The sequence below is a fragment of the Neltuma alba genome, unplaced genomic scaffold (assembly GCF_004799145.2).
Source record: "Neltuma alba isolate B1F8T4 unplaced genomic scaffold, ASM479914v2 tig00011154_pilon, whole genome shotgun sequence".
Taxonomy (NCBI): domain Eukaryota; kingdom Viridiplantae; phylum Streptophyta; class Magnoliopsida; order Fabales; family Fabaceae; genus Neltuma; species Neltuma alba.
Window position 1 is genome coordinate 10,457 of NW_021635887.1, and position 23,294 is coordinate 33,750.

The window sequence follows — 23,294 nt, forward strand, 5'->3', positions numbered from 1 at the left end:
AACACAAACGTTGAAGGAATCGACTCGGATAACCCGTCAAGACAAGTTTCTGGTTCGAGACCTCGAAGTCCTCCATCACTATGGCTCTTTTTGAAAGCCGAAGGTTCAATCAAGTTCTTCACAGTCTTTGGTACCCAGAATCCTTTTATTCCAAAAACAGTTCTCCTCAGAACAATTCTGCCGCGAAAGATTGATGATGAAGCGGAAAAGGTGTGAGGAAATGAAGAATCTTTGAAGCAGCGTCTGTGATTAAGCGAATTGGTGGGGTTGAAGTGAGCGAGAATAGCTTTGTTGGGAATGGTGGTGGTTGAAGCCATGTGGACGAGTGGTAGCATCCAAGGAAATTGGCATACATGTGTGTGTGTGTGAGCAATAAACTATATATACATGCAAGGACATGTGAGAATGGAGCTGCTAGCATGGGATCTGTTTGCTTATATTGATTAGGAAAAAGAATAAGGGGTGTTTGGATGAAACCAAACCATGGTTTAGAAAATAACTTCTGGAGAATAGATTCTTGGGAGAATAAATTTTGTGAAAAAGTGATTCTGATAAAATGAGAGTATTTAGATAGTTGTTATCAAAAACACTTTTTATATGTGCAAATTACTAAAAAAAGACATAAGTTAATATGATAATTACATAAAAGATAGATTTTATAATATATTTTAATTTGAAGGAATAAAATTGTTAATAATATTTTTTTAACCAACATAATTAATAATTTATAAGATAATATAATTAATAATTAATTAATATGTGTATTTATATTTATAAAATATAAGATTAAATATGTTTATAAAAAAATAATTGAGAAGCGTTAAAGTCATATTATTATTGAGATCTATTCTAACAAGCATAATCATGCTTTCCAATTTAACCCAGAAACAGAATGGATTAAATTCTCCTGAAACCATGGTTTTGAGCCTAAATCCATGGTTTTGGCTTAAAATCATGATTTCTACTTTTTTCTTAGTGTTTAACAATTTTTTTGCCCAAACCATGGTTTGGACAGTTAGCCAAATAGGCCCTAAAAAGGATACAGATCCCTTTATTTGAGGGTCGTCAACTGGAGCCTAACGAGACCTATCAATCATAATAGGAATTATCACCTTTTTTTATGAAAAAATTTGCAGAGCCAGGTTTGAGTGTTGCCGAGAATAATATAGTTTATATCTGTGCGGATATATAATTAACCGCCCTTGTTAACTTATGTAATGGCTTGCTTGGTCATATTATCAAGTTAATAGCTTAAACAATATTAGCTTGATCTGACACCAAACGTAATATATACATATAGAGAGAGGCGCAATATGCTTGGCCTATGAACATTTTTAAAGAAGGAGAATGACAAAAAAAAGTTAAAAATTACTAAATCTCAAATCAGATTTGATATAATACTTTATTTGATGTTAACAACACTGAATCCGTAAATGACAACAAATTTTTGTTGACATTTCTTATTTTGGTATTTACAAATTTTTAACTTTTTTTTTATCATTTTCCTTTTTAAATATTTGTTGCTTGTCATTGGTATCTAGGGAATGTTTGGCAACCTCCAAACCATGGTTTCAGAAGCACTTTTCCATAAAACGAAGCAAATTTCTCCACATATTTACTTCGTAAACCGTAAAAGCACTTCTGAAATTATGGTTTGATTTCTATCCAAACACCCCTTAAATTGTCGTTTCCAGAGTCTTCAGAAAAGAAGGACGCATGTGACGATCGATGAGCTTGTATTTGAAGTGAAGTCAATTAAAGGGGCTGGGGCTGGGATATTCATCCTGTGGTAGAGACGTGGCATCCTTCGTTAAAATTGGCAACCTTGGTTACTTGCAACGGAATTCTTGAACTACTCCTGAATTAATCCCACTAGTATTTTCTGCTGGTGGGTGAATCAGGTCAATTAATTGATTTGATGGAGCTGAGAGAGTTATGTTGAGTCATATTAATTTCTCAACTACCCCCACATACATATATATATATATATATATATATAGACACACACACGGTTGGCTTGTCCCCCTCCACTAATAGTCAACGCAACTCTGGAAGAAGCCAACCAGCAGGACCGACACTACGGCCAAAATTATACAAAACATGTACTAGTGCGTAAATTAGTGATATTAATGGCAATGGACCTTAAGTATAAGGTAGCAAATTTGAATATGTATGAATGAATGGATGAAAAAAGAGACTTTTGGAGGAACTACCCTGATTCGAAGCACAATATATGACTTGAATCCGAATTATGTTAATCGAAGTTTATTGTAACTTCAGATGGCAGATGGTGATCTATCAAAAGAATAAAATTGTGGGAAGGCTGGAATGAACATATATGTGTGTGTGCATATAATACATATACATATATATACAAAAGACATTTCATGGAAGGTCCACAGACGCGATTTATGATTTTAATTAAAAGCATTTACTCTTCAATAACAAAGATAATAATTAATAAAAAGCATTAATCTAGAGAAGTAATAAATAAAGAAACTGTCGTAGACTATTATAGCATTTTGTTATATAATGTGTGTGTGTGTGTGTGTGTGTGTGTGTGTAAACTATTGCTTTGTTGAACGTAACGATTCCAAAGCGACTATTGGAGATACAATTTATTATTAAAACATGTTGGTCTATGAAGTATGGGGTGGCTGCATTGCCCAACCATGCAAGTACACTTAAACACCCCTCATGTTTTTATTATAATTGACCCACCAAATTCTTACATTGGTTGCTTCCTCAACTGGTACACTTTATTCTCTCTTTCACATATTTCTCCTTTTGAAATGCTTTAATATAATAATTAATTAAGGTCAAAGATTCCGTTGCCAAAAATATATGTGCAGTCAGGGACACTTGTCATTGTGAATATATCATCAATATATTTTGCTATCGGTTTGGACTCTGGTGATTTTTTTTCCCCACTTATCTTGAATTTGATTTAGGGGGTGTTTGATTGCCTTTAAAAGAATAAAAATTGTTTTTACATAAACGGAGACAAAACTCATTTTACTTGTATGCTTTGAACTCCATAAAATCATACTTCTAGAAAGTTAATCCAAGCAATTCTTTTCAAAAAAAAAAGTATAGATTTAGAAAACATAAATTTGAGTTTCACTATAACATTATCCAAAAGATAGTTGCATTTAAGTAATATTAGACCCATTTAGAATAATTTATAAGTAGCTTTTTAATCGTAATTTACAAAAATGTACTTATAAATATTTTTAAACGCTTTCACAAACAGGCCCATTATTGAGATTTTCTGATTCTACCCTCCTTATATATGAGTTGTATATTAGCTTGTATAGTAGAACTCTTAAAATGAATGGAACCCACTCTGTGTGGAAAATAATTCTAGTTTAATTAGCTTTAATTTTTCACCTGACTGTAATTCTTCGGTGATCATGATCAGTTTGGAAAAACACTGAAAGAGCGTAATATTTGTTGTGATCCAGATTTGATAGAATGAAAATAAAAAATCTATTGAATATTTCGAAAGATAAATTTCTCCATGTTTCGCTATTATATATTCTCTCTAATACTCTCACCTATTATTTATTGTCAACTCAGTAATACATAAGCTAAACTTTCACAGTATGAGAGGGATACAGTGATAGTATTATTGAATATTGAGACGTAAGAAAGCGTTGTATTCAACATTTGAAAATATAAACCCTAATACACAAGTTAAATCAAATTTGTGTTTAAGTAGGAAAATTTGAAAGTAAAACGCAGCCTAAAATAATCATCTATGACAGTTTCCCTAATACCCCCACGCCAATTTAAATTATAATACATGCCTTGAATTATTGAACGATGATGGACATAGACTTGTTTGGAATCACAGTGATAAACACTAATAAGCACATTTCATGTAAGCTAAGATAAAATTACTCCCACATACTTGCATTATATTCTGCAAACTAATTTTAAAAGCTGCTTATAAATCATTTTAAACGAGCCCAAATGTTTCCATAAAAATTGTCCCCCCCCCCAACCCTCATGTTGATAAACGCAGTTTTCTTGTGGGGCTTTAGAAGCTTCTTAGTGAAAATTTCACGTCTTTCTCAGGCAACACGAACACAGTGTTAGAGAAATTTTTTTAAGTTGCGCTGTTGTATTATTACCAATTAACGTAAGTTGTTCTGAGGTTCCTTTTTTTTTGTTTCCAAATTAACTGCAACATGAACATTTTGTAAACAATTGCATGGAATCTATTGGTAGTTGCCTTTAGGAAAAAAACAACGAAATATTTTGCTTTTGTCGTGATTCTCCCTTCTATTCATAAGAACATATCACCTTTACCTACTGTCATATCTTTCTCGACGAACATTTTAAGTAATGAGGGGTTGGATTTCGTTGAGACTAAGAGAGATGCGAATGAAAGAAAGTATTTTTCTCTGGAATAACTCAAAATATTTTGTTTTGGAATGCTTTTAAAATTTATACCAATAATTTAATGAGTGCAGTACACTAATCCTTCTATTTCCTGTCAATTACATTTTTTTTTTTAATTTTGTGAACCTTCAAAGACCGTCCCTAAAATTAGAAGTGACGGTATATAAATAGAGTTTAATATTTCATTTCTACCCAACTAATCGAGTTAACCGTCAGCGCATTTGTTTTGGATCAGAACACTGCTTGTGTAAATGTTAATCCGTATTTTACCCACGGGCCATGTTTCTAAATGGGTTTATACTTGCAAGGCAGCTTTGAACTCTGGGCCAGAGTGGCCCATGGTCGGTCTATGTATATAAAATTGCAGATGGCAGGCTTATCACTTCTTTGAGGCGTTGGAGCACCGAAGGGATAGTATTTGCGTGCTTCTATGAGTATGAAATCAAAACACCTATTTATAAATTTTAAATTTTTGAAAAGTATTTATTTATTTTATAAGTTTTAATTTAGATTTATTTTAATATTTAATGTTTTTTCAATTTTATTCTTCATTATTTATTTTCCCTTTTTTGTCACATTTTCTCGTTATATTTTCTTATACATTCTTTTCGCCTTTTTTCTCGCTTATTATGATGATATACTTAGAAATAAAATTATATTTCTTGCATATTATTTATTATTGTAAACTAATTTTTCATTTTACGCAAATCAGGTATTTAAAGCTTATAATAAGTATATTGCTTGGAATATGAGTATTGGTACTGTGTGGCACCCCTTGAAATTGAAATCCCAGTGAAGTCCCGCAAAATCAAGAATCGCTAATTAAATCCCAAAAAATTAAATGAAGTTAAAATTTTGAGCATATTTATATAAATATCCTTCTCTAAAAGCTTCCTCCTCTGCAATTACTGACGCTACAGAGCTTCGCCATTAATCATTGTTGAAGCTCTGACGTCGACTTGTGAATTATTAAGAAGAAAGTTGAAGTGAAGTTTGATCGCACAGCTAGTTTCTATGTTCTATAATCATTGGACCACTACTTAACTCACACTTGATCAATGACCAACATTTTTAAAGAATAAGGTCATTAAGCAGAGTATTTTCTCCAAAACATTTTATACTTCTTTTTTTTTTTTTTTGCCAACTATACTTCCTTCATTTTAAATGTATGTTATTTTTATTTAATTAACATACTAAAGTTGGTAATATAAATTAGACTCGTGAGTGCAACCCACCAATTCGCTAAAAATGACGAGTTAGCCTAAGTTGTTATTGAACAAAATTTTTTAACTCGCACCGCCTAACTCACAACCCATCGCAGGTTAGCCTGCTAACCCATTGGCACATTAATTTTTTTTGTATTTTTTTTAATTTTATTAATTATTATAATTATGTTATTATATTTTATATCTTATCTCAAAAATTTAAAAAAAAAATACCTATATCGTTTATTTGATGTTTTCAATCAGGGTATTTGAAGGAAAGATAAAAATCCCATTATATTTTCTTTATATTATATAAGAAAAAATATTTAAAATTGAAAAAAAATAGTTGGCGTGTTGACATGCCAACCTATCAACCCACCATAGTGAAACTACACATTACATTAGGTCTTTTCAAACTGTAATCTGTCACAAACTAACCCACAACTCACAAGTTGACCCGTGTTACCACTTCTAATAGAGACATAGTTAAGTAGTCATGATTTTAATTTTTCCCCATGTTTAATGAAGAGAAGTACTCCTCCTGTCCTATTTATCAGACAGAGAGATAAGGTTATTTTTTGTTCTATTTATAAGTCATTTCATTAAATTTTTACGATGAACGTACCATATTGCCCTTTATTTATTATAGTCTAAATAGTTATTTTTTTTAAAGGAGTATATATTAAATATGGGTAAATTTGAAAAATTTTTATATTTTAATGAAGAGTTAATACAATTTAAAATTTTTCTTTGTCTGTGTGATATATGTTGAAAATGCTTTATAAATAGGATCTGAGGAGTAATTTTTAACATACTTTCATGGCATTTTCCGAAAGTAAAATCTTATAAATTATGAAACATGAACCAACTAAAAAGAAAAATCTTATAAATTATAAAAAAAATAAATACAAACGAGGTCTTATAATTACAACCGGAGGTAGTGTTAAATATTCATTAAATGTTATTAGTACTAGCACAATGTTGTATTTATTTGATTAAAAAAAATTCTCATTTTGTCAGTTACAAACAATGTAATTTTGTTTTCGAAGCAAAATATTCATGCAATATTTAGATAACAGAGGTGAATAAAACGTTTTAGTAGTTGGATGGAGATTAAAGTGAGTCATTAAATTGAAGCAAGGGACGAAACTGAAATAGTGGGAAAAAAGACAAGGCATGCAGATACAGTTAAGAACACGAGCGGATCCAGATTGAGCTTGGACAATGGTGCTGCATTATTGACTGTCTTTTGTCTCTCGGTTTCTGCCATGTTGGAGTGTTGGACTATTCCTACTTCTTCTGATTTGGTCAAACATTCACTCCCAACTCCCTATTGCTTCTCTATTTTGATACCCTCCAAGTCTCTTCATATTTTCAGTTCCTTTTATCTCCAGATGCAAATCTTAATTAATCTGGATTTGTATATGTAATTAAGGCATATTTTCAAATATACCTCCTATGAAAAAAAAAATTTAATTGCCTATCCAACCCTTCATGGTTTAATATGCACTATGTTTTTAATCTCCTGATTAAAGAAATTATTTTTTATACATCACACAAACTATAGTGTCTTCTTAATTTGTGTACCCTTTTTTCCTTAAAATTGAAACTCAGATGAAGAAATAAAGGGCGTAACGAAGAGCTATGCCCGCGTCTTATAATATGATAATTATTAAATAATAATTTGAAATAAATTCATCACTGTGGTATCAACTGTATAAGTTGAATTTTTTTATCTCATTGATAAAAAAAATGACACAGATAGATCATTAAATTAAATATGTACGTGAAAAAAATAATTGCTCTATTATTACTATAGTACTTCAACACAAAAAGGAGCTTCCGGCCTGCTGCCGCAACCGGCAGGTCAAGTGCGGCCGCGTACGGTTGATATCACTCTTTCGTCGTGATTCTTGGGCCATAAATAAATCATTGTCACGATTACAATTAAAATTCCTTAAATCATGAACATGAAGGCTAACATACATAAACTTGTGGTTTTTCTTTTTTTTCCTAATGCTTGTTCAAGAACAACTGGAGAGGGCTGCCCTAAAATTGGGGTAGAGGATCATATAGATTCGGCCAGGGAGGTCCGGCTGGTTCAATGGGTGGCATTTCTAAAGAATAAACGGCAGCACTGTGAACACTGAACAGTCACCATGTTATGTTATTCACATGTAGGGGTCGCCTCGCCTGGCCCAAAAAAAAAAAAAAAAAGTCATTTGTATATCCCAACGTTTAAAATTCACATGCTGTGTTTGTTTATTTCATATCAGACCGCACAGAAAAATAAGGGGTTTATGCAAAAAGCTAGGCCCCCCAGGCGTGACATAAAAGCTCGGACACACGCGGGCGAGCGGTGACAGATGGACCCCTCACGTGAAAAGCCACGTCGCGTCTCATCACCCTTCACCCATATCTAATTAATCCCCGTCTTGAGCTTATATATGCTTCCTATTTCATATTTGAGCCTTGCCCCGTTTTAACATATTACATATCTGAATTTTTTTCCACTTAATATAAATATAAATATATTTTATTTTATTTTATTTTTTTGGTATCTCTTTCTTTTTAAAATTCAAAAATAAAACAACTGAACAAGATTTAGTTTCATGATGAGTTCAGCTGCGTGTTGGAATGGGCTGGTGCAAGGGGGCAGATGAAAGTACTGTTTCTGAGGGGTTCAATAAAATGCAACAGAATCGTGTATTGTTAGTTGTACTTGGGTTCTGTGGAGTTGAATTATTCATAACCCACCTCCCTCATTATTTTTATCTCTCTCTCAAATTAATTCTCGTTATTTGACCCCCCCTTCTTTTAATCATGCAATGATTTTTTTTTTTGAAAATTAATTGCATGAAAAACAACTGCCACCCATAAAGTTTCGTACAACATATGCAATATTATCGGTGTGTCTCGTGAAAACTAGTTGATATTACTCTATATATAAAAGATGGCCTCCTAGATAGTCGTTATCTCTTAAGAAATTATTCACTAGGAGGGATATTACAGCAAGCTTGAATCGAAATATCTGGACTTATTTTTGACATTTTTTTTTATTAAAAAAGCAATTGGGGTTACAACTGAGGAGACGGGGTACGTGGTCGCAGCAAGGGAGGAGGCCCAGAGTTCAATAATTCAGGGCTCACTGGTTTTTAAATATTCATTCGAGCAAGAGCAACTGGGGAGTTGGTACCTTTCCGTACACTTTACATATCCTGAGTATGAAACCACCCACAAATTTTAAAACATATAACAACACAATAATTTTTAAATGATGCTAGAAACTTAAAAGGATTCACAAATGTTTGAATGAACCCATTTCAAGTTCATTCTTATCTTTTTTTTAATCTGAAAAATTTAGGGGTATTAATGTTTTTTTGTCTGTAATTAACTTGCAATCATATCTTTCAATTTTTTTTAACCAGCAATCATGTCTTACCTCTTAATTCCACAATAAAACAAATTGGGGTTTCTCCTTTATTGTGCTTTAAAGACAAAAAATGCCATTTATTTATTTATTGGGGAAAAAAAACAGGCAGGGCAAATAAGACAGGGGAGTGTATATAAAATTCAGACACAACTAAAAATCTAAAAGTTGGTGAAACATTTAAAAAAAATAAAAGAAAAGGAAGAAAATAAAGTCACATACAATCTTACGTGGATGTTTAGCTTACCTCTAAAATTATTATCTCCTGTTCCTAATATAAAATTCAGTTGGGAATTGAATTTGATCATGAATATATCATCTTAATACATTTTATTTCTTATATTTACTACTACCTTCGATCTTAATTATAAAAGTTAATCAACTAATTTGAGTAGATTAAAAAAATAAGTTAAGTTGCTTATTGTAATAAATAGGTGTTGTATTTCCTATAATATCCTTACTAATCAAGTGTGTTGGCTAAAACTACAATTAGTAGAAAGACTATCTTGGAAAAATTGTATAAATATGAAAAATAAAGTGGATTGAGGTCTTATATTTAGGACCAAAATAAAAATTAAACAAGGTCTTATATTAAGGACCGAAGCTAATATTTTTTAAACCAATCCAATTATAAGCTTATACATATATATACACTAATGGGTCAAAATATGAATTTGGTACTCTCATGCTTCAAGTGTATTTGAATTAGTGTTAGGTAAAACAAAATTTATGAAATTTATTTATAAGCATGATTTTGGGGCAGAAAGTGTATAAGAAGTGCTTATTATATATTTTCAAGAAAATTATGATTTTATCTGATTATAATCCAGTAGAACCTTGTAAATCAAGCCAAACTCAAATGATTGAAAGGAGGTGAGAAGAAAAGAGGGAGGAGAGACGGAGGTGGAGTTCTATAAATAAGAGCGGGATCTGAGAGCAGAAGGACTTCTGCCCTGAGGCGTCTCTGGACTTTGGATTGGAGTACTCCCACTCTCTCACACACCCACTCTGTCCTTACTTTACAGTGTTCCACTCTGCCACTCCAAACCATTTCGCAATCCTACTCTCTTCCATGGATTCCTTCAACTTCCCCAACCTTCCACCCCACAAAGCCACCCCTATCCCCACCCACCACCTCTTCTCCGCCCTAACCAAAGCGCTTCGCATTCTCGAACTCTGCCTCGCTCTGCTCATCCTCTCCTGGACCCTCCCTCGCCTTCCCTTCGCTCTCTCCCTCCTCCGCCAATTCTCTCTCTTCCTCTCCAGCCCTCTCTTCGTCTTCTTCCTCTCCAACGCCATCATAGCCACCCTCGTCGCTAAATCCGGTCGCTCCTCCCGCCCCGGCTCCACTCCCGATGCCGACGCCCAAATTTACCACGAGCTCCTCAAAAACAGCGCGCACCGTACCGCGCCTGCGCCCGAAGCTGATCCTGATCCTCTCTTGCGTGTCGCGGGAGGGGAGGTGGTGTATCAGGACAAAGAGATTGTCTCCGAGACCAATTCCACGGATCGTACGTCTCAGGATAAAGCTGACACCGTCGCCATTAAGGACACGGATTCGAAAGCCGGGCTAGATTCTGATTTTGCCAAAGTGTACCGGAGGACTCAGTCGGAAAAGTTGAAGGAAGAGTGTCCGGAGCGGACGCAACAGAAACTCCGGCGATCGGAGACGGAGAAGAAGCACATGGAAAATGGGCGGGAGAGTATGTATCCTCAGGATAACCTGAGCAATGAAGAGTTCCAGCGCACCATAGAGGCATTCATTGCCAAGCAAATGAGATTTCTGAGGGAAGAATCGCTGGCCATTGTTATTCAGAACCAGAGCTAAATGGGTGCCTACAATTAATTAGTGATAGAAACTAGAAACTGAGAATGAGAATGAAGAGTTCGAAATCTAGATATCTGGTGTACTTGCTTTCCTTTTCCCTTTCACTCTTTTCCTGGGGTAAGACAGACAATTACTCCTCCATCTTAATGCCTTCCACCTATCCCCACTGCATCGTACACTGTTAATTTCTCGATCTAATTGAATACCGAAATTAAATATTCTTAACAATGCCCGTTTTCTGTATTCTGTTCCTGAAACGATATCTTCACATCCGCCAAGTTTTTATTTGCTAAAGTGTGTGAGTACGACCAATTGACGCATGCTAATCGAAAACGAGTCACAGAACCATCCATTTCTACGAGGAATATGTTCCGAGGGACAGGTGGTTTGGTTGATCAATTAATTAATAACAAACTAAAAGAACTGGAATCGATGCCGGCATACTTTAATTTCTCTTTGGATTATTGTTGCTATTAAGAGGGAACTAAGTCTGAGACTTGTTTCCAGGTTCGATTATATGCAGGGAATAAAAAAGTAATGGAATAGAATTGTATTCCACATACGACGTGAATGGCTGTTGCTCCGTTTGATTCAAGTGGCATCGGAAAGCATATCTATTAAGCATGTGAAGATAATATTTTTATCATTTTTCTCTTAAATTTATATTAATTTTTCTGTAAATAAAAAGGCTTCTAAATATGCGCATTAATGGTGAGGATGGAAGTGATCCCAATTCTGGCAAAAGCTTGGTTAGTAAGGGAGGGAAAATTTTCCCTCGCCCTGCAGCCCACATTTTGAATCTTATATATGCGCAGCACTTATGGAGGGATCACGAGGAGGCTACTGGTTTCTGCTGCCTCTGGTGTCTAATTATTATAGAGTTAATTTCGACAATATAGAAAAACACGAAAAAAAGGGGTTGTGCAGAAAAGTTAAACCAAAAGTACGTATAATATGCTCTTCTTTATTTTTGTTTTCTTTTATAAACTTACACAAAAAATTACAATACTCCAATATTACCTATACATAATATCACGAGTTTTATTAGTAAGGGAAGATTTAGTGAGGTTAGCGAAGGTGAGGCTTAGCAACATGACCATTATAGGGAGAATGATAAATACTCCTCTGATCCTATTTATAAAGCACTTTCAGTATATTTTCCACAGACAAAAAAAAACCTTAAACTTTATTAACTTTCATTTAAAATTTAATGACTTTTCAATTTTATCCCTATTTAATATACATTATACCTCATATAAACAAAGTCACCACAATAATAAATGAAGAGTGAAATTGTATATCCATACAATAAATTTTTCTCGGTGCCCTATAAATAGGACAAAAAAATATATTTTCTCTCCGTCCTATAAATAGAACTAGGGGAGTATTAGTTAATGGAAGATTTAGTGACATGGATGAATGTGTTGGAAGGCATAAGTCAATAATTGAAGATGCGCTCTCTGCCTAGAATAAAACGAACACTTGGGATCATATTGCATGGAAGAATTTGTAAGAGGGGATTAATGGAATGTAAAGTACAGTCCGTGAGATATTTGAGAAACACAAATTCTCCAACTATTAGCCCAGGATATTATTGCACATATGCCATTATGCCTCCCAATTTGATTAAATGATGGTATTGTTACTCTAACTACATTTTAGAAGTTTTCATGCATCCTAAAACAATTGATGAATACTTACTAAAATATATCAACAGAAAGTTACATAAAAAGCAACCATTGCTCTCCCTCTTCTTTCACCTCCCTACCAAAATATATTAATTCGTCTTTCTTTTCATTTCAAAAATATCATTAGACTCCTTCATATTTAATAGGGGAAATTTCACTGTAGGACCGCAGAAGGCAAATAATTTCAAAGAGCCCCCAAAACTTTCTGAAACCTCACTGCAGGACCAAGGGACCAATCTGATATTAATTTTTAGAGTGAGATTACAATAATACCCCTCCCTTTTTATTTTATTAAAAAATAAATATTTACCGGAGTTACTGTTCCGGCCATCGGAGGTCGGAGGTCCGGCCACCGGTGCTCAGGTAGCTGCCGTCGGGGTCCGGTCACCGGTGGCCGGAACAGTAACTCCGACGGGACCTCCGGTGGCCGGAGTTTTTTTGTTTAAAACAAAGTGGCCAAGGAAGGGTTTGAACCCAGGACCCCTTGGCATACCAAAAGACTTGTAACCACCAAGCCAAGCAACCCATTCAATCATAAAATGCAAATAAAACTACATATAACAAAATAAACGCAACAGTTCAAATGTAAGTGAACAAGTGAAATTAGACGATTTACAAGTAGAATTCAGAAATTTGCAACAAAAGTTAGGCAATTTACAAATAACATAATAGAAGTCATAACCCAAAATGCAAGTGTTTAAGTGCAAATGAGCAAGTAAAATTTGAAGATTTACAATAAAAGTTTATGGATTTACAACCCAAATTTGGTAAACACAAGAGAATTCACAACCCAAAATGTAAGTGTTTGAGTGTAAGTGAGCAAGTGAAATTAAATGATTTACAAGTGTAATTCAGCAATTTACAACAAAAATTAGACAATTTACAAATAACATAATAGAAGTCATAACCCCAAATGCAAGTGTTTAAGTGCAAATGAGCAAGTGAAATTTGAAGATTTACAATAAAATTTTATGAATTTACAACCCAAATTTGGTAAACACAAGAGAATTCACAACCCAAAATGTAAGTGTTTGAGTGTAAGTGAACAAGTGAAATTAGACGATTTACAAGTGGAATTTAGAAATTTACAACAAAAATTAGGCAATTTACAAATAACATAATAGAAGTCATAACCCCAAATGCAAGTGTTTAAGTGCAAATGAGCAAGTGAAATTTGAAGATTTACAATAAAATTTTATGAATTTACAACCCAAATTTGGTAAACACAAGAGAATTCACAACCCAAAATGTAAGTGTTTGAGTGTAAGTGAACAAGTGAAATTAGACGATTTACAAGTGGAATTTAGAAATTTACAACAAAAATTAGGCAATTTACAAATAACATAATAGAAGTCATAACCCCAAATGCAAGTGTTTAAGTGCAAATGAACAAGTGAAATTGTCGAATTTCACTTGTAAATCTATAAACTTTTGTTGTAAATCTTCAAATTTTATTTGCTCATTTACACTTAAACACTTGTATTTGGGATTATGAGTTGCATTATGTTATTTGTAAATTGCCTAATTTTTGTTGTAAATTGCTGAATTCCACTTGTAAATCATTTAATTTCACTTGCTCACTTACACTCAAACACTTACATTTTGGGTTGTGAATTCTCTTGTGTTTACCAAATTGGGTTGTAAATCCATAAACTTTTATTGTAAATCTTCAAATTTTACTTGCTCATTTGCACTTAAACACTTGCATTTTGGGTTATGACTTCTATTATGTTATTTGTAAATTGCCTAACTTTTGTTGCAAATTTCTGAATTCTACTTGTAAATCGTCTAATTTCACTTGTTCACTTACATTTGAACTGTTGCGTTTATTTTGTTATATGTAGTTTTATTTGCATTTTATGATTGAATGGGTTGCTTGGCTTGGTGGTTACAAGTCTTTTGGTATGCCAAGGGGTCCTGGGTTCAAACCCTTCCTTGGCCACTTTGTTTTAAACAAAAAAACTCCGGCCACCGGAGGTCCCGTCGGAGTTACTGTTCCGACCACCGGTGACCGGACCCCGACGGCGGCCACCTGAGCACCGGTGGCCGGACCTCCGACCTCCGATGGCCGGAACAGTAACTCCGGTAAATATTTATTTTTTAATAAAATAAAAAGGGAGGGGTATTATTGTAATCTCACTCTAAAAATTAATATCAGATTGGTCCCTTGGTCCTGCAGTGAGGTTTCAGAAAGTTTTGGGGGCTCTTTGAAATTATTTGCCTTCTGCGGTCCTACAGTGAAATTTCCCCAAGAAAGTATGGTTATAATGTTACGCTCCATGAAAAACAAATTTATAACAACAAAGATAAGAGATATAAATATTGTAAATATTAAATTTATAATAAATTATATGATTCATAATTTATGGATAATGTGACTATCGTGGATCAGCTTCATAAAATATTTATATACTTTTTTATTTTTTTAATATTGTTGTATCTTTTCACTTGGCACAAAAGTTGCACTAAGGTTTTTATCCTTTAATCCTATTTGTAATTTTTATGGATCATGTGGGGAAAAATATTTGGTTTAGTTAATTAAAAAACAAAAGCATGTTGCCCGTATACTTCTTCGGTTATTACATACTTACTCTAATTTGAACTTAATTTTAAAGTTAATTTGGAGAGTGGTATTATACTCTTTCATGTTCATAATATTATAAGTTACTTTAATAAATTCATCAATCTCAAAAAATAGTAGATAACTTATTAAATTTGTTCTCAATTAAACTTTTTTTCAACTTCACTCATGTTAAATAAGGTTGTAGTGGAAGAGAGAGAGAGAGAAATACAAGGAATTAAATTTAAACATTAATTATAGAAATAAAATTAATAAATAAATATTAATTATTTTTAAAGTGACTTATATTTTTGAGCCAATCATTCTTCTAGAAATTTTTTGCATTGTGGATGAGAGGGTGTGCATTGAATTATTTAGTAGTGAAATTATTGATGATATAGGGAATGAGGCCTAGTTTTGCTCACGGCCATCAGATGGAAATGTCAAGAGGTCCCCATGGGCTGCTTTTTCGTCGGCAAAAGGCTTCTCCGGTGGATAATTAAGCACCAATCATTGTAAAATTATGTGATCATCATTGTCAAACCAAAATGACCCCTCTCCTTTCTCTTCCCCCCCCCCCCCCAAAAAAATCAAACTTTACTTTTTGTCCCACTCATTATGCTACCCCATAATCTTCATTCCTAATCCTGCGTTTAATTATATACTTATGCATATCCCAAACCTTTCCGTCTTCCCAAAAAAGCCCTTCTTTTCCTTCTCCTTTTCATCTCTACTCATCATTGCTTCCACTTCTACTTTCTAATCCCCGTCTCAGTGGTCAGTTTTCTTCTCATCCTGACATTTTATTTTACATAAAGGTATGTTTCCTGACTTCACGAGCCTATTTCTTCCCCATTCATTTCCCCTCTCGACGCCTAATGTCTTGGCACGTTGCGATTTTTTTGTTTAGTGGGGGCTAACAGGCACTAAATCATCAATTTTTTTATAGTAAATTATACATAATCTCGAATTAGTATAATTAATTTGAAAGGGAGGGAGTATTGATTGATGCCATTCTCAATGATATTGACGTACGGTTGCTTGCCATAAACTGGGAATCAAGGCGCTTAAGTTTGAGAAGATTAATAATGGAGCCAGTAACTTTGGGCGTTGAGAGGCCTTTTTCCACACAAGTCCACAAAAACTTTTAGTAGCTCTTGCATGCCTACGCCGAAGAGGGACCCGTCGTATTACAAAATATCCACACTCCAAACCCACTTCTCTTAATAAACTACATAAAAACAAGACCGTGTCATGATTATGTTCCAACAATCAAACAAAAGTACAATCAAATTATAGATTCTCCATCCATCGACACCCACACGCATTATCATCTCCAAGTACATGTCCTTGACTTAAACGATAGGGTTTTTGATTGAGCCGGGAAAATGGTTGATGTGAGTCTAAGGATATTACATTACAAGTATATGGAGATCCTATGGAAATTACCCAAAATTGTAAGAATATGTAAGCGTTGAAGAGAGTACTTGATAAACCCAAATAAACTGATGAGAGGAAATGATCTTATGTAAGGCAGAGAGATGGAGAACTAAAAACAGGGGAGGGTACAGGACAATACAGAGGGAAAGTGGACCCTCCTGTAATGGGAAGCATTGGGACATGATTGTGAGTCACAGTGTTGAGTCCCAATGTTTGTTTGTTTGTCTTGAGGAAAAGGATATGAAATGGGGAGACTACAGGTAAAGGGTAACCTAAAAAGGTAAAGAAATTCAATTCAAATTTGATAGACCGAAGAGGAAAGACTGGCATGTGCACAGACAGCTAGGCGTCTATCACAAAATAGGATTGAACAAGTAAGAAAAGGCCCCTTCAAGCTGTGAGAGAGCAAAATCACACCACATTGATCCATCCGTATTCAACTATAGATCTTGGATTCTTCATTTTGACATTTTGGGATCAACTCTTTCTGTCTCAGGTTATGTTACGTGTTGTACGATACTACAAATTAAATAATTTCCCAGCTGAATTAAATCAATTTTATGAGTCCATGTGTGTGAGATACGGGTATTATAAATTTGCTTACTGACCCCTTACCTGCAGATTCAAAGTGATTCACACGTAATTGCACGTTCTGGTCTTTGACCCTTCAAATCAACTGTCACCTCTTGCGATCAATATTTGACCAAAGAAAGAAAATAATGCAGAAAATGATACTTCATGATCCATAATCAACAAGAAATATTTATAAGTAAAATTTCTATTAAGCACCGTTAAAATACCCTTTTTATAAAATTAAGAGTCAAGGCCATAACTTTAGTGGGTATGGAAGATGATTTTGGAAATAAGGCAAGTTATTGTTAGTTTCAAATTGTTGTGTGCAAAATTTGCCTTTTTCTCTTCCTCAGAAACATTATTACATTATAGAAGCTCATTTCATTGATTATAAAGACATTAATGAAATGCTGTATATAAGCTGGTCATGAGCTTCATGCTGCTGGGAAACAACAATTCATTAGGTGCATATGAATTATAGAGTGAGTGCGTGAGTGTGAATATTGATAAAGGGAAACTGAACTACTTTAGGCTTTATGACAAGTTTGGATGATATGTATATAGTGCAGCATTGAATGCTCGTTAGGGTTTAGGCTTTAATGAGAGGGTGGTGCCGTAAGGTGGGGCCTGTGGGTTTATCTATCCAAGTTTATGGCTTTCAGAATACAACAACAGACAAAAGGTGAGAGGTTGAAGATATATATGTAGATATCCATAATCAAACAAGCATGTTTGTTTGTTGCCTCTATGGTGAACATTACTGCCATTATTATTTTTCTATTCTTTTCGCCTCTTCATTCCATTTTCTTATTCTCAATAATTGCTCACTCCTTTTCTACTTTTTACATTATTTCCACCTTTCCTGCTTTTCATTTCACTACCATTCACCATGTTCTTGCCCCTCTATATATAATTCCAATCTTACCTAATTTCTTTGGATAATGACGTTCATTTTGTTTACCCTCCATCAGTTTCGATTCATCATTCACGCTAAGTGGAAAGTTTCTTTCTGCGATTTACAACAATAATAAAATCTATTTCATTTCCACCCACTCTAGCTGGGGCAAGTAAAAGGAAAATAAAGGTCGAGGAGACCCCCCCAAAAAAAAAAGTCATATTTAGGGAGGTAGCTGGGTACCCCACATTATACCCGGTTATGTTTGAATATGATATGGTATGATAATACTATAGACTCGTATAAAAATTTATCTCTTTTCAATTTATTGTTTAAATTAATGCGGGTGATTCATACGTGGCTCAATTTCTCTGTATATTGACTGTCATAGTTTCAACTTTCAAGGACCCAAAATACATAAAATATGTGAGCACTGTTTGAATGCACGAGTAAAATTAAATTAGATTGCTTTATGGTATGATATATACAATGCTGTCATCAAATTATCTTTCTATGAAATTTGAGAAAAAATTATTTAAATTTTAAGTAAATAATTCATGGCCTTCTTTCCTCTTTAATCTCACCTTTTTAACTTAAAACGCCCTCTGTTAATAACACAGAGTCACAGATTTTTCCTTTTCTCTTTAATCTGACCTTTTCAACTTAAAACACTTTCTATCAATAATCTAAACTATACACGTGTTTTATTCACTGTAAGGAAAAGGAAAAATAACTTGCATCAATGATGGTTTAAGAATAATGTTCTGCGGTAAATTCTATAATTTAAATCATATAAAAGTCATGTGTTTAAATTGCATATATACTATTTCAATAAAAATCTGCAACAAAACCAATGGATAATAAATTTTAGAAATTTTTTTTTAAAGGATAGTGATTCCCTAGAAATAAAATGTTCAAATAGCTTCAATAAAAAGGAAAAGTATTATATGTTTTGTGTTAAACACAAGAAAAACTCTTTTCAGGTAACGGGGATAGGATCGTAAATGGAGCAGGGCCCTTTGGTGGGTATTTTTGTAGGATGGTTTCAGCCATGTACAGGGACATACAAACGTTTTGGACTAGACTCAGGCCCAATGGTGTGTACTTGCTGTGGGCTTTGAGCTAATTTGGCATTGGGTTTAGCATTTGACCTTCGGGACATATTACCAAAAAGGGGACATGTTTGTAATAAAAGCATTTTACACACACGCACACAAAGTAAGGGAGTTACATTTAAGGGTCAAAATATTGAATTAATTCAGTATTAGAAATAAAAGAATTGAAATATGAAAATAAGGACAAAAGGCATTTTTAATAGCTTAATACTCTTATTTCTTACTCTTCAATTTTGTAACTGTTAATTTTTTGTATGTGAAATTCGTATTTTTATAAAAGAAAAGGAAGAATGTTACTTGTTAAAAATATAATGACATTTTCGTGGTTTGATATCCATATTTTCCTATTTGTAGCTTTGTCACTACTATTTTGCAAGTAAAATTTGTTTATTCATAAAAAGAAGATAAATAGCTTTCATGACTTCTAGTAGTTAGATACTCATATTCCTTGATTTGATTTGTAACTTTGTAATAATTTGCAAGTGAGATTTGTTGTTTTGCTATAATTAAGGGCGTGCTAGTAAATTTACTATTAGGGCGAAGTCAAAAGGCCTTTAGTTCAGATGTCTGATATCTAAATTATTGTCTTTAAATAGGAATAATTTAATTTTTTGAAATATCATTTTTAATTTATTTAAAATATGAAAATGTTAATTATACATAACCTTGAAAAAGTAATATCCAAATGAATTAGAAAAAGCATTGGTCTATAAGTAAACAAAATATTTATGTATAAACTACATATAATTAAACAACACACAATTTCTGAGCACAAATTGAACAGACTGCTATTTTTTAAACCTCAAAATGACATCACTTAAAACTTAGTTAGGAGGGGAAGCAAAATAAAAAATGCAACTCGATTGATAGGCCTCTTCAAAATTTTTTTCCTAGAACAGTCAGGAGACTAATTTACAGCTGATTCACTAGTCTGACTGGTCTACATGAGTTGGATAATAATATGCTTATAAAATATCCATCCGAGACACACTCGTCTGACTGGTTTACATGAGCTGGATAATAACATGCTTATAAAATATCCATCTCAAATACACTAATTTGATTGGTCTACCTCATGAGTTGATTAATAACATGCTTATAAAATATCCATCTCAGACACACTGGTCAATCTGGGATGTTGATTTTGCCTCCCCAACTCCATTTCTTCGTATCCGAATTGCTTCACAACAAGTAATGAGGAACTTGAACCAAGAGAGGCAATTATGTCCCCAATAACTCCAAGTTCTACGTTGTCACACCATTCCATGAAACTCGAAGATACTATTGTGTTCCTCCCATTCCCTTGCCCAACTATGTAAAGATCACCCCCATCTTTGTCCAGCTCTTGCAGCAGTGCAATTAACTCCTCGCCATTGTGCACTTCCTCCTCTGAGTATGTTATAGAATCGTTGTTATAAATTGCCTTGAATCTGAATGAATCTATATACTCTTCATCCAAAACTTGTTGCCTCTCATCATCATCCACTCTTGTTGATGAAGGCCGCTTAGTATCATCACTAGTTGATATGTCCGCCTCTGCAGCTTCACCAGCCAGAACAATCCTCACCACGGACAGTGTGATCGCTGGATTCGCAGTCCCAATCATTCTCCAAGCAACGGCCAAGGCTTCACGATCATCAGGTCCTCCAACAAAGAGCATCACTACGTGTAAGTTGGTTTTAGACACCAATCCAAGACCACGATCGACAAGGAGTGCCACAGAACAAGGGGCATCCTGCATAACCTTGAGATTTATGTTTCTGTATGTTTCGTTTGTTGTCTCTGCTAAACCACCTGATACCCCATCAAGTTGTCTATGAAAAGGAAGGAGAATCATGGCTGTTCGGTTTTGCTCCGCAACGCTGTGTATATCCTTGTAAATGGTGTCATAAGCAGACACGGCATGCAGGTTATCGACTCTGATAGTGTTATCTTCCTCTCGGAGGGTGTTGAAGATATTGGCAATGTTCTGTAAATTTGGCTGTGAAAGTGTTAACTCTTGTGATTTAGAATGGATTGGTTGCTCCATGTGATTGGCCAAAAGAGCAGTGGCCGCAGCTGCACCTCCAGTGTGTTCAATGAGGTGGACTCCAAACACACGCAAAGGAGAAATTCTGTTCGCATTGAACGCTTTAAGGAGGTTGACCATGCAAGTAGCTTGGTGAACATTGTGGACGCAGCTTAGAATTCGAAGCTCCGCGTTATTCCTTAGCATTTCGATAGTCCTTAGCCTGAAATTCTCGAATCTTTTTCTTGGTTTGTATATGGAGTTAACGCAAAGAGGCGCCATGATAGTCATCAGTATAACCGCGCACGCCATAATGGTAAAGGGCACCACAGACAAAACCTGCACGTCCATACACCACAGTCGATTAGTTACATATATTTGGTTAGTGGAGCTGGCAAGCTAATTTGGTATCTAACAATTGTGAATATTAACCTACGGATTAATAAAAACACACGTATATATGTACGTACCTTTCTGGCAAAAGCTATGTTTAGTATTATCAGAGCTAAGGCCCCTTTGGAGTTGAGAAGCAGTCCCATACCCATACTGTCTCGGGTGGGTAATTTAAAGAAGAAGGTGGCAATGAAAGTGCTTAGAACTTTTAGAGTGGACAACAATAGGATAAATAAGACCATCAAGGGCCAGTATTTCTGATGTGCAAGTACCGTCAAGTTCATGGTCAAGCCGACACTGAAGAAGAAGAGGGGCGATATGGCTCCAGAAGTAAACTTGTCTATCATTCCCATCACCGAGTCAGAGAATTTGCCATGAGGTAAGATTAGTCCATACACGAATGACCCAACGATGGCGTGTGTGCCGAGCAAATCTGTAATATATGAGCAAACAAAAGCGCCCATGATCAGAAAAGCCAACGGAGAATTATTCTGCGTCGTATCCTGGCGGTAGGCGTTTTGATCAATGTATTTTGTAATGAGAGGACGCAGCACGAAGATGCAGAAAAGGATGAACATCACTGTACCCAACACCGACAAGATTGCTCCCACTGCACTGTCGCTGGAAAATGGAATTAATGCTATAAAAAGAACCCAACCATAAGTGTCGCTAAACACGGCTGCTCTTAGGGTAGCCTTGCCTAGCCTGGTATAAAGAAGCTTGAGATCAGTGAGGGTTCGAGCAAGCAGAGGAAAACTCGTGACAGGCAAAGCTAAACACCAAAATAGGTATTCTTTTCCTACATATATGCCGTTATTTTCTTCAAGAGGCTTTTCGTAAACTCGCTGTATCACAGCAAAGAAGCCCATTCCCATTGCCATCGGAATGATGATACCGAGAAGGGCAATACCTGTGTCATTCTTTCCCACTTGTAAGATGGTATCGAAATTCATTTCCAATCCACTAATGAAGGCGTAGCCCATGATCCCCAAATTTGCGTATGTTTCAAAATTTAGAATTCCTTTGGCAGGCAAAAATATGTCCACTAAATTGTCATTCACCGCAACCAGAAGGCTCAGAGCCAACCCAGCCTGCATGCCCATAAATTTACACGCATCAGCATCACCAACAAAACAAACAAGGACGACAATGAAATAAAATACATTTCTTTGTTCATAAAATTAACGCATGCATCACGCACAAGAATCTCGGCGACAATACGAGGTTGACGAAGGGGTCTAAGGATGGCGTAGAAAAGGTTAGTAATGAAGATGCAGAAGGAGATTTGGATAGCCAGAACCGGGGTGTGATTGTCAATGACGGCATCAGCTTTCCATATCTCATTGGGATTCCTTGCTTCCACAGTGTAGCAGGCGGCGGGGCTTCGGTTCGAGGCCGCCATTAAGGTTTTTGCTTGTGCCGGTTACAACCTCTGTGAGACAAATTCAATGGACGAACATTCGTGACTAATACCCAGACTACGTTTATGATCATATAATGTCGGCGAATAATAAATAGAGGAGAAAAGTAGTTTGTTGCAACAAAAATATGTCTGATCTAATCATGTTGGCATTTACTTAATGAGTGGTTGTTAATTGTGTCCCCTGAGTTATGTTGCTATATTTTATCCTCTTTCCACCTCAAGAAAATAAGTTATCAACAAATACCTGGTTGAATCGGTTTTGATCCCTTCCGCCTACTAAGAACGAGAGATTTTTCATTTTGCTTGCCTCTGCGACAACAAATAGAAAT

The 23,294-nt window shown here is 34.8% G+C and overlaps 2 protein-coding genes across 2 annotated transcripts; one reads left to right on the forward strand and one right to left on the reverse strand.

Annotated features, from left to right (window-relative positions):
- Positions 1–10,032: 10,032 nt before the first annotated feature.
- LOC114761951 (uncharacterized) lies at positions 10,033–11,113 on the forward strand. Its single transcript, XM_028951399.1, has one exon. It carries the CDS (start codon positions 10,115–10,117, stop codon positions 10,868–10,870), a length of 756 nt encoding a protein of 251 aa, XP_028807232.1. The 5' UTR covers positions 10,033–10,114; the 3' UTR covers positions 10,871–11,113.
- A 9,124-nt stretch (positions 11,114–20,237) lies between these two features.
- Positions 20,238–22,944, reverse strand: LOC114761940 (cation/H(+) antiporter 15-like). The gene is made up of 3 exons (XM_028951389.1): positions 22,744–22,944; positions 21,620–22,633; positions 20,238–21,488 (listed from the first exon to the last, which is right to left on the reverse strand). The coding sequence occupies exons 1-3, from the start codon at positions 22,942–22,944 to the stop codon at positions 20,238–20,240; spliced, it is 2,466 nt and encodes an 821-aa protein (XP_028807222.1).
- Between the last annotated feature and the right edge of the window lie 350 nt (positions 22,945–23,294).